The sequence below is a fragment of the Hemitrygon akajei genome, chromosome 12, assembly GCF_048418815.1.
Source record: "Hemitrygon akajei chromosome 12, sHemAka1.3, whole genome shotgun sequence".
Taxonomy (NCBI): domain Eukaryota; kingdom Metazoa; phylum Chordata; class Chondrichthyes; order Myliobatiformes; family Dasyatidae; genus Hemitrygon; species Hemitrygon akajei.
In genome coordinates, this window is record NC_133135.1 from 56,413,280 (window position 1) to 56,426,277 (window position 12,998).

Below are 12,998 nucleotides of genomic sequence, written 5' to 3' on the forward strand. Positions count from 1 at the left end.
GAAATTTTGGCAAGATTTACTGAATGTTGGAGATGGCTTAAGAGAGTAAGTGTCAGAATCATAGGGACACAGGGAAAATGCTTACTGAGTCATCATTTACACTAAGCCAAATTTATTCCAGCCAGATTCTAATCATTCATCTACCCACTAAGAGCAATTAAAAATAACCATGTAATTTATCAACCCATGAGTCTTTTGGATGTGGAATTAAATTTAGGCACCAATGGGAAATGTGCAGTCACAGATAAAATGGCAGGTCCACACAGACAGTACCTAATGACAGGAATGAAGCTGGGTGTGTTCTTGTGCCCTGTGCCAATTTCCTGTGATTCTGAATTTATTTTCTTCTGTCATACTTACTATAAATTGCAGGAGGCAACTCTGAATCTTCTTTCTTGATGTAGATGGTATAGCTATCAATGCAGCCCGCTGTTTGGTCCTTTGGAATATCATTCCAGAAGATTTCTGCAGTCTCGTATTTAGTGAAGACAGAAGGCCCTGACTGTGGAGATGCTAAACAAAAACAGATAATGCCTTGGTTAAAATGATCTGTTTTTTTTAAATGAACCCAATGTTTGAATATTACCATGAGTCTGATTACCTTCTTGGGCTGTGTACTTCCGAGTTGAAAGTGGTTTTCCTGTTCCATTTTTGTAAACTGCATAGACGGAGATCTGAAAGCATGTCTTGGGTTTTATATTTTCTGTAACACGGTGAGAGACATACTTATTAGAAAGTATTCCGCCGTGGTTCAAACGTTGAGCAGGGGTGTAGGAAATACAGAAATGTGAATTAGGGACTGGTAGGATTTAAGGAGGGCGAAAACGGTTGTGTGTATCAGAAACTGTGCAAAACAGAAGAGCACTCTCCTCAAAACAGGTGGAGACAGAACCTCTGAACACTTCAAAGGTAGCACACAAAATGTTGAGATATATGCTAAATGTTACAGAACCTAAGTTACTCTTAACAGACAAACAGAACAGGGTTGCAAGAGCTGAACAATTGACACCTGTACTTTTACTCACCATTCCTGTGACATTTCACAACAATCCCAAATTCCCCTTCCAGTCCCTAATTCTCCCTACTGTTTCTGTTCAAATATTGCTGTAGTAGTTAATACATGCACTTTTATATTGCATCTCCTTAATTGTTATAGTCACCCATTCTCACAACACTACTTAACAAGTCTTTTCAGTTTCCCCCAAAATCTTCTTGCTTCCTAAATGTTTCATTTACTTCTGATTTCCAAACCCTACAAATTTTAGCTTTTTCTAAAAATATAAGTGGATAATCAGCCCAGGTTCTAGTTGTTTTTTCTAAAACACACGCTTCAACAATCTGTGCACTATAACAACAGAAGCAATAGTTTTCCCAAAAGTCTTGCTGAGATTCTATTAAATAGCAATGCAACAGACCAGAGATTAAAGTTGCATCGAGGGCCCGTTTTCTTTGGTACCAGCACAATTCTGAAGACAGGACCGAGCGAACAGTAGTAACTTATTTTCATGCAGATTTATTAAGGATGCTCACATGAAATCTGTTATAGCAGACCTCTGTGTCCGTTTTCCCTTCTGCCCTGATTCATTATGTTACAAATGGAAATCTATCCTACAATATAGGGTAATCTGAAACCCCCAAAATGAAAATGTGGTGCTGAATTTATTGCAGGTCCAATAATACACGATCACATCATTATGCCAGGTCCAGAAGCCGAACAGGCTGATAGGTTTTATGATAATGATGATGCAGTTTGTTTAAAGAGGGTAATCTAGTTTACCTGTTAATCTTGCTGAATGGTTCTGAGGAGGAAGTTTAATCCAATTTATATTTTGATTGAGCTTGCCATTTACTTCCGTCCACTCGACCACATATCCTTGGACTGCCATTGGTGTTCTTACTGGTTCCATCCACTCAACTAAGAGCAAGTTATTCTTGGTATACATAGTGGAAATGTTTCTTGCTGGAGGAAGATCTATCCATTAAAAAAATCAATAAATAATAAGTGAGTAACTAGCTTTTTTTAAACTCAAGTGCAGATTTATAAATGGCATCAAACATTTACCCTGTGAGTTTCTGTACCATGCAAAACAAGTTTGCACCAATTCAAAATACAATCTTGGGAAGTTACTGTGTGGGTTACCTCAACATATGTAACTGCAATATTTCAATGCCATAGAACGGAAATAAGGCAGGCTTTGTTCCCCGGTTCCTGAATGTACAAACAGATATAATGGGTCAGGCTCAATTATAATGTTGCCTTAGTGGAAGATGCTGGCAATGATATTCATCTAGGCCCATGTACCAAAAAGAAATCATCACTGGCTCCACATTGTGGGGAAATGCCATGCAACTGTGATTTTCGAAGTTATTGATTGAGTAAAGCTGTCAATTTACCTCCAATTGGTACCAAATTATCTGATCTTGGGTGTAATGATAACAGGGGCATCACTAACTATCTCGGGGAGGAAATGGAAAATAGTATACTTATTTTATTTTGCTGCTTGAAGTGATTTAACAAGTAAGATAATGCATTAAGTGGTAAAATAGTCCTGCCTTTACAACAGTGGCTAAACATGGAATGCAGTAGTGACTTTCAGTAGCAACTAGCCTCCCTTTCATCTGAATAATGCCCTGCTAGATTCATGAATTGTTCTTGCATGTGTTCTCTCATTTTATGATTTAAAAAGAATTCAAACCCTTCGTCCTAAACTATTCATGTGCCATTTATATCTCTCAGTAACTGTTAAATCTCTGTAACCTCACCGCACCTGGCGTGTTTTCTTTAAAATTTTCTAAAAGAGAAAGAAAAAAACCCCAAAAGTAGATCTTATGTTCAGAAGTATTTTCTTATACAAGGCCATTGTAGCTTTTTTTTTTAGTATATGCCAGCCTTTAATTTTGTCTTTCTGCCTTCTAGATGCTCTGTGCATTAGATGTGTGTGTGTAAAGCTTTTCACAAATGGCAGAAAGTTCAAGGCCACAATCCTTGGTTGGGCATTGCTAAACAATTGTAGGAAGAACTTGCACTCCCGAAGACAGGGTGAGCACCCCTTACCCAAAATACTTGGGGCCAGAAGTATTTAGGAATTTTTCAGATTTTGAAATATTTTTGCATTTATATAATGAGATAGCTTGGGGATGAGACTCAAGCCTAAACATGAGATCTATTTACATTACATGTACAGCCTGTACATATATCCTGAAGGTAGTTTTATATAATATTTTAATAACTTTGTGCATGAAACAATAATGAGTACGTTGAACCATCAGAAAGGTAAGCTATCACTACCTCAGCCTCACGGGTGAACAGTCAGTCGCTGTTTGGCATCGCTATCATTCCAGACTCTGAATTTATGTGCTACTGGTAATCAATCTTTGTCATGCTGGTGATCATCACACATATATATGAAAGTATAATGTGTGCAGGGTAACAAAAACAGTACAGCAGCTCAGATGAATACCTGAATCAGCTAATGAACAACAACAAACAACGGCAGGCTTTCAGTCTCCACTGATAATGTTGTGTTATGATTACAAGTTTACAGTATGCTGTATTTGTACAGTGTTGAATTAGCACATCCCAGCACAGTTATTCTGTCCTTGTCATCCTTATTTCCCGTAGGAACTTTCTCATCCGCTATAGTCAGTGTCTTCCTGGGCAATAGTGCCAGAACGATGATCAGCATTGTAGACTTGTTACGGTGTCAGATTTTCATCAGCAACATCTTGCCAAACACATCAATGAATTTCTCTGCTGTCTTGTGATCAGTAGACACTTTATTACCATAAATCTTCAAAAGTTTAACGCCATCTCTTTTCTCAAATTTCTGGAACCACCCTGCTGAAAATTCACAATTACCTAAAATTTTCAGTTCATCATGATAAATCTTTGCTTGTTTCATGATCAGCATATGTTCAGTGGCATAGGTTCACTCCAGCATTGATGAATTCACTTTCCCAATATATGATTAAGATCTTTATTTTTCGCATTATGTAGTACTTGTCAATTTTTCATTATCTTCCGTTCATTACTTTCAGCATAGAACTTTAACAGCTTGTCCTTCTGTTTCTTCAGGTTGTAGATGGTGGTCATTCCAACACCATATTCAGTCAGATGCTTCACAGTTAAACTGCTGTCAAGTCTTTTCAACAACTTGACTTTCTGTGTTATAGATAAACATAAATGCTTCCTCCTTTTTCTTTTCACTATTACCCATAGGGATAACTGCAGGCCTCTGTGACATTTTCAACAACATCTTAACAGCACAGAGCAGAGAACAAGCACAAAACACATGGCAATCACTGTGACTAATCCACAAAGGCTCGGCCACGATGGCCACTGGAAACAAACTGGCTCCATCAGGACCCCACTCAGGATATCTGAGGTCACTTCTCAGAACTATTTGTGGTTTGCAGAGACCTGTGCGTCGCCTGGAAACCTTCCTGATGCCTTGTGGAATTTTCCATTTGCGGCATCTTGTCAGCAGTGCTCAAAAAATTTCAGGAATTTGAAAATGTTTGGATTTTGGGATAAGGGTGCTCAACCTGTATCTACAATGTTACTTTGCTGGGTTTCTATATTAATGATTGTGGGTCCCAGGGAATTACTACAGAGAACCCTTATTCTGTTACAAGCTATTTGCATGACAGACTGATGAGCTAATGGGATGGGATAGAGACTGAAGGTAACTATCTCATCCTACAGGCATGATCTGTTTCTGTGCAGTAAACTAAGGCAGTTGGAAATATGAAACACAGCTCCTGAGAATTAGGATGGCCATTGGATTAAGGTGCCAGAGGAAGCTAACATTTGTAGACCATTCACCCAAGATGAGCCAATCCCCTCACAAGGAAGAAGTGGATGACTCAGAAGGGAGAAGCATAGGAGGCAACTGAGGAAACAGGTTTCTCCTGCTTTTCTAGACCTCTTAAAGAGAAACCCCAGATCTTCCAGTACTGTGAAAACAGAAACATTGTGTTTTACCTCTGAGAGATGACAGGCGGAGTTCAGATGGTGGAGAGCTGCCCTTGGAGTTGTAGGCAGACACGGTGATGACGCAGCCTGTGCTGGGAATGCCCACGGTATACCATGTGTTTTTAGTCTCCCTCGTCCATATGGTGGAGTTATTCTTTGTACTTTCCCTTAGGGTTACATTATAACCCCGGACTCTTCCTCTGATTTCAATTACCTTGAGAGGCTATGATAATAAAAATATTTTTGTTATTTTCCTCGAGGTTTCAATTAAAACAAATGATTCCAATAAATATAACTTCTCTCCTAAATAAATGCAGCTTTCCCCTCTCCAAAATATCTTGTCAGTGATACTTTGAAGCCAATGCATGCTTATAGTTGTGTTTTCATCTCTCCTTTCGATTGGTGGATGCATTAATACTTGGTTCATGATACCAGGAGATGCTGGAGAATGGAATAATGGTTTGGCTTATGTACCAAGCCTTTTCTCACTCACTTCCACTCGTTACCATGACATGTCTGATCTACATCAGAACTTCCAGTGATCTTGAAACTCTGAGCCACCAGCTGTGTGGGGGGTGGCTAGTAGATAGTGAGGCAAGCTGTCAAAGCTTGACCATCAGGGAAAATGCGCTGGAAAATGGCAGATGTGAGGTGTGGGAGGACAAACCAGGATAATGCTTACACAGAGAATGGTAGGGCTCAGTTAAGCGTAAAGATAAAGGGATCTGGGAACACAGATAATCCCAGCGGCATCACAGGTAGACAGGGTCATACGGAGAGCTTTTAGCACAAAACGCTTCCGTAAATCATGGCATTAAGTACCGGATTTGCGATATTATGTTGAAGTTGTATAATTAATTTATTTATTGGGATACAGCATGGAATAGGCCCTTCCAGTCCTTACAGCCACGCTGCCTAGCAACTCCCAGTTTAAACTTGGCCTAATCGTGGGACAATTTACAATGACCAATTAACCTATCAACTGGTATGTCTTTGGACTGTGGGTGGAAACCAGAGCACCCGGAGGAAACCCACACAGCCATGCAGAGAACGTACAATCTCCTCACAGACAGTGGCATGAATTGAACCCTGGTCACTGGTACTACAAAGCATTGTGCTAACCACTACACCATCATGCCACCCTGTATAAGGTAATGTTTAGATCAAATTTTAAGTATTGTGTGCGATTGTAGTTACCTACCTACAGGAAGGATATCAATAAGGCTGAAAGAGTAAGGAAATTGCCAGGACTGAAGGACGTGAGTGATAGGGAATGGGTGAATAGGTTAGGACTTTATTCATTGGAGGGCAGGTGAATGAGGGTGATCTTATAGAGGTGTACAAGATAATGAGGGGTACAGAGAGGGTGAACACATGCAGGCCTCCCCCCCCTCAAGTTTGGTGAGACTAGAAGTTATAGGTTTAGAGCAAAAGATGAAATATTTAAGGGGAAGCTTTTCACTCAGAGAGTGGTGTGGGTCAAATGCGCTACCAGTGGAAATGATAGTCATGGGGTCAATTATATCATCTGAGGAAGTTTAGATACAGAAGGTATATGGATGGGAAGGACTTGGAGGGATTTGGTTCAGGTGCAGGTAGATGGGACTAGGCAGAAGATTAGGTTGGTACGGACTAGATGGGCTGAAAGTCCTGTAGCACACTGTGACTCTATAACTGCTTTAACCCAGTGCATCCATCACAATTTTTGAGGGAGATTTCATTTGTTGTCTTAACCACACTGGCGTGAGAATCCTCTAAGCTAATGCAAAACCAGGGGGCAGATTTGACCATTGAAGCCGATGTAAACATGAAAACTTCCTGTCTATAAATAGAAAGCACCTCTTCTTCTGTATCAGATCAAATGTGAGAACGTGGTGAGTGCACATGCAGCCAACCAATTGTGCAGTGAACTGACTGGGCCTTGTGTGTGTGAGCGGCAGTCTCTTTTGGAACTTCCCACGGTATGCGCCACCCAGCGTGTACCATTACCAACACGACTCAGTAAAAATGTTTAATCATATCACTCTACTGTTGCTCTAGCTCCACGCAATGCATAACACCTACTAAGACTGGCACTGAGCAGTTTGAATTTGTACCATTATAATTTGGTTTTGTGGTTCATGATAGCAGGTTTGCACGGCCTCCCATGGATTGAAAATTGGCTTAGTGGGAGAAGCTAGAGAGTGGGTGCCTCTCTTGGAGCCTGGTAACCAGTCGTGTGCTGCAGGGGTCAGTGCTGGATCCGTTGTTGTCTGTCATCTGTATCAACAATTTGGATGATAAAGTAGATTAATTATGCAAATCTGCAGATGACACCAAGATTAGGGGATGTAGTGCACGGTGAGGAAGACTGTCAAAGCAGGAGACTAGAACTAGAGATCATAGGTTAAGGGTCAAAGATTAAATATTTAAGGAGAACCTGCGGGCCACCTTCAGGATAAGAACATGGATGGGAGGGGAGATGGAGGGCTAAGGTTCAGATGCAGGTCGATGTGACTAGGCAGAATAATAGTTTGATATGGACTAGATGGGCCTGTTTCTGTGCTGTGGTGCTCTAAGAGTCCACATGGACAGTACGCAATGGACAGACTGAACCCAGGTCTTGGTGCCATGAGGCAGTGGTTCTACTACTACGCCATTGTACCATCTCCTTCTGTTGTGGAATGAGAAAATGATTCTGAGTATGTAATCATGATCTTGATTTACTGGTTAAAATAAAACTGTTTCTATAGGCATTAGACTGCATCCAAATCAGCACAATCAACTCTAAATAGACCACTCCAGACCGTAAGGGTTTTGAAAACAGCATGTATTTGGATGCCACTTTCCCATTACAATATTTCTTTCATTCTTTCCAGCTTTAAGCAATGTTGGTTTTCATACCTGTGCTCACCGTTCATTCTGCTCAAACTTGGACTTAGCAAACTCAATTAAATAAAAAAAATATTATTTTATAATTGTTCTCTTTCTAAATTTAGCTCTGTTCTTACACTTCTCTCTGGCATCATCTAATGGGCCTTTTGCCCAATTCAAAATTCAAAAGCACATGGAGCGAAGAATTAATTGGCAAATATCCCCAGCTGACAAGATTGTTTTATCCATAGTAGGATTTATTTTACCTTAAAAGAACAATACTGAACTCTAATAAGAGATATGGAAAGCTACCGAAGATAACCTAAAAAACGAACTGAATTCAAGTTGTGAGGATTTAGAAAAATTACATACATAAAGATTGTAAGGCTCAAGCAGCAAATACTTTGCGGAGTATTGGATATCAGAAATGGACTTTCAACCACTGCTGTAATTCAATTGATCAACATTATAAAAACCCAGTAACAGTCTACAAATAGGATTGAAGTTTACAGCTTAATACAACTATAGATGCGCATGTTAGCTGAAAAAATCTTTTTGTAATTCTTTGAGGAAATAACAGGCAGGATAGACAAAGATCAGTGGATGTTGTTTACTTGGATTTTTGGTTCTTTGACAATGTTCTGCACATGGGGCTGTTAAATAAGAGCCTACAGTATTACAGGAAAGATACTAGCATAGAAGATTGGCTGACTGGCAGAAGGCAGAGAGTGGGAATAAAGAGGGCCTTTTCTGGTTGGCTGCTCATTACTGGTGAGGTCCTGCAGGGGTCAGTGTTGGGGCCACTAATTTTCACACTAAATGTTTACAATCTGGATGTCTGAATTGATGGCTTTGTGCCCATGTTTGTGAATGATGCAAAGGTAGGTGGAGGGGAAGCAGAGAGTCTGTAGAAGGACTTGGACAGATTAGAAGAATGGTCAAAGAAGTGGCAGATGGAATATAGTAGAGAGATGTGCATGGCCATAAACACAAAGAATTCCTTAAGCTAAAGTGTAGTGAATCTGTGGAGACGAAATTATTGGGTATATTTAAAGCAGAGTTGATAGGTTCTTGATTAGTAAGGGCATTAATGGTTATGGAGAGAAGGCAGGACAATGGGGTTGAGAGGGAAAACAAATCAGCCATGATGGAATGGCAGAATAGATTTGATAGGCTGAATGGCCTAATTCTGCTCCTATCTCTTATGGTCTTATAGTTTAAGAGTGAATATAAAGGGTAAAATTATTGGGACTCAGGAAAAATTATTCTGGGAGTAAAGATTTATCTTTTTTCCCTGGGTACAATTTTTTTTTGCAATCAATTACCTGCTACAGAAAGTATTCATTACTGTTGAACAGATTTACCCTCAGATGACATATTGAAAGCCTACTGAATTACTGTCAAGGTTGTGGAGGGAGAGAGGATAGAGAAAGTTACAGATCTTTAATTTGTTGAAATTTAGCCAAATCTGACATGTGACTATGTGAATTGCATTGAGTGCTTGAGTCTAGAAAGTTTAGACGCAACAGATTTGATAAAGCAAATAGACATTTTTTTCAATTTTTACTGTGACCAAATGAGCCCTACTTTATAGATAAAACTACAGCTGTTTTCAATAACTGCTGCAGTAAAAAACTATGTATTTTCACAAGTTTATGCCAAAGAAAAGTAAAACATGATAATGAAAGCCGCAGAATTTGGGTTAAAATCAAACCCAAACCTTTGAGTGCAAATTTATTCTGAAACAACACCTTAGAATTGAAAGGACAGACAGGTAGGCAGTGGGATGGTGTGATTCTGTTGGTAAAAAATGAAATCAAATCTTTAGAAAGATGTGACATAGTATCAGAAGATGTTGAAGGGTAGAGTTGTGGGTAGAGTTAAGAAATTGCAAGGGTAAAAAGACCCTGTTGGGATATATACAGACCTCCAAACAGTAGCCAGGATATGGAGATAGAAACACCACATCAAAAGGGCGATGTTCCGATAGTTATGGGGGATTTCAATATGCAGGTAGATTTGGAAAATTGGTTGGTGTTGGATCCCAAGGGAGAACATTTGTAGAATGCCTACAAGATGGCTTTTTATGGTAGCTTGTGATTGAGCCTACTAGGGGATCAGCTATGCTGGATTGGGTGTTGTGTAATGAACTGAATTTGATTAGGGAACTTAAGTAAAGGAACCCTTAGGAGGCAGTGATCTGAATATAATAAAATTCACCCTGTAATTTGAGAGGAAGAAGCTAAAGTCAGATGTATCAGTATTACAATGGAGTAAAGGGAATCACAGAGGCATGAGAGAGGAGCTGGTCAAAATTGATTTGTAGGAGACACAAGCAGAGATGATGGCAGGACAGCAATGGCTGGAGTTTCTGGGAGCAATTTGGAAATTGAAGGATATATACATCCAAAAGAAGAAGTATTCTAAAGGCAGGATGAAGCAACCGTTGCTGACAAGGGAAATCAAAACCAACATAAAAGCAAAAGAGAGGACAGATAATATAACAAAAATTAGTGGGAAGTTAGAGACCGGGAAACTTTTAAAAACCAACAGAATGTAACTAGAAGAGCCATATGGTGGAAAAAGTGAAATATGAAGGGAAGCTAGCTAAAAATATCAAGGAGAATAACAAAAGTTTTAACAGAATTTTTTTTAGCTATATATGAAGAGTAAAAGAGAGACGAGAGTAAATATTGGACTGCTGGAAAATGATGGTGGAGTAGTAATAATGGGGGACAAGGAAATGGCAGATGAACTGAATAAGTATTTTGCATCAGTCTTCACTATGGAAGACACTAGCAGCTGCAGGAAGTTCAAGTGTCAGGGAGCAGAAGTGAGTGCAGTTGCTATTACTAGGGAGAAGCTGCTTGGGAAACTGAAAGGTCTATAAGTCACCTGGACCACATGGACTACACACCAGGTTTCTGAAGGAGGTAGCTGAAGAGATTGTGGAGGCATTAGTAATGATCTTTCAATAATCAATAGATGCTGTTATGGTTCCAGAGGACTGGTAATTTGCAAATGTCATTCCACTCTTTAAGGAAGGGAAAGAGGCAGAAGAAAGGCAAGTATAGATCAGTTAGCCTGACCTCAGTGGCTGGGAAAATCTTGGAGTCTCTTGTTAAGGATGGGGTTTCGGGGTTCTTTAAAGCACATGATAAAATAGGCCAGAGTTAGTGTGGTGAACTACATATACCTGTCTGGACACACCCCCCCCCCCCCCCGCTGACTGCTCCTGTGGCTCCTCCCACAGACCCCTGCATAAAGGCGATTGGAGGCACTGCTCCTCCCTCAGTCTCCAGGATGTTGTGTGATGGTCTCTTGCTGCTGACGGTGCTCTCTTCCAGCCAATAAAAGGCTATCTCTCGCCTCGCGTCTCCGAGAGTTATTGCTGGTGCGTCAGTTAGTATGGTTTATTAAGGGGAAATCTTGCACAACAAATTTGTTAGAAATTCTTTGAGGAAATAACAAGCAAGAGAGACAAAGGAGAGTTGGTGGATGTTGCATACTTGGGTTTTCAGAAGGACTTTGACAGGTGCCACACATGAGGCTGCTAAATAAGAGCACAAGCTATTACAGGAAAGATACAAGTCTGGATAGAGCATTGGCTGATTGGCAGGAGGCAAACAGTGGGAAGAAAGGGTTGGCTGCTGGTGCCTAGTGGTATTCCACAGAGGTCTGTGTTGGGACAGCTACTTTTTATATTGCATTCCAGTGATTTGGATGATAGAATTCATGGCTTTGTGGCCAAGTTTGCAGATGATACAGAGATAGTTGGAGGGGCAGGTAGTGTTGAGGAAGCAGGGAGGCTGCAGAAGGACTTGGACAAATAAGGAGAATGGGTAAAGAAGTGACAAATGGAATACAGTGTCAGAAAGTGTATGGTCATGCACTTTGGTAGGCAGAATAAATCCAGAGTATTTTCTACATGGGGAGGAAATTCAAAAATCCAAAGTGCAAACAGACTTGGGAATGCTCTTGCAGGATTCCCTAAAGGTTAATTTACAGGTTGAGTCACTAGTGACAAAGGAAAATGGAATATTAGAATTTATTTTGGGAGGACGTGAATGTAAGAGCAAGGATGTAATTCTGAGGCTTTATAAGGCACTGGTGAGGCCTCATGGAGTATTGTGAGCAGTTCAGCGAGGGTTCAGCGGAGGGTCCCACGAATGTTTCCAGGAATGAAAAGGTCATTGTATGAGGAGCGAATAATGGCTCTTGGCTTCACTTGCTTGAATTTAGAAGCATGGTGGGGGGGGGGGGGGGGGGGGAGGGATCTCATTGAAATCTATCGAAATGACAGGGTGGATGTGGAGAGGATGTTTCCTAGGGCCAGAGGGCACAGTCTTGGAATAGAGGGATGTCGATTTGGAATGGAGATGAGGAGGAATTTCTTTAGCCAGAGGGTGGTGAATCTGTGGATTTTGTTGCCAGACCAAAGACTGTGGACTTCAGGAAGGATAAGACATTGGAACACAAACCAATCCTCATACAGGGATCAGAAGTGGCGAGAGTGAGCAATTTCAAATTCTGGAGTGTCAATATCTCTGAGGACCTATCCTAGATGCAACATATTGATGCAGCTATAAAGAAGGCAAGACTGCAGCTGTATTTCATTCAGAGTTTGTCAACTAAAGCAATTAAAAACTTCTGCAAATGTACCTTGGAGAGCATTCTGACTGGCTGCATCACTATCTGTAATGGTGGGGGGGGGGGGGGGCTACTGCATAAGATCGAAGGAGGTTGCAGTATTCAGCTCCATCATGGGTACTAGCTGCCAGAGTATCCAAGACATCTTCAAGGAGTGATGCCTTAGGAAGGTGGCATCCATCATTAATGACGCCCACCACCCAGGACATGCCCTCTTCACACTGGCACAGAAGCCTGAAGGCACACACTCAGTGATTCCTCCCCTCTGCCAACTGACTTCTAAATAGATATTGAACTCATGAACACTACTTCACTACATTTACTTCTTTTATTTTCTTGCACTACTTAACTATTTAATAGACATATACACTTATTGTAATTTAGTTTATCATTTATTCCATTATACTGCTGCCATAAAGTTAATAAATTTCATGACGTGTGCCAGTGATATTAGAACTGATTTGGATTCTGATTAGTCAGGGCATGAAAGGTTACAGGGAGAATGCAGGAGAAGGGTTCG

The 12,998-nt window shown here is 40.5% G+C and overlaps 1 protein-coding gene across 1 annotated transcript in view; it reads right to left on the bottom strand.

The window, feature by feature from the left end:
* il12rb2 (interleukin 12 receptor, beta 2a) overlaps positions 1–12,998 on the bottom strand; it is a 71,701-nt gene that overhangs the window by 13,626 nt on the left and 45,077 nt on the right. Inside the window, exons 9-12 of the mRNA XM_073063147.1 lie at positions 4,985–5,198; positions 1,778–1,972; positions 602–703; positions 361–513 (exon numbers count right to left, since the gene is read on the bottom strand). Of these exons, the coding sequence (XP_072919248.1) occupies positions 361–513; positions 602–703; positions 1,778–1,972; positions 4,985–5,198 (664 nt within the window). The remainder of the gene's footprint in view (positions 1–360; positions 514–601; positions 704–1,777; positions 1,973–4,984; positions 5,199–12,998) is intronic.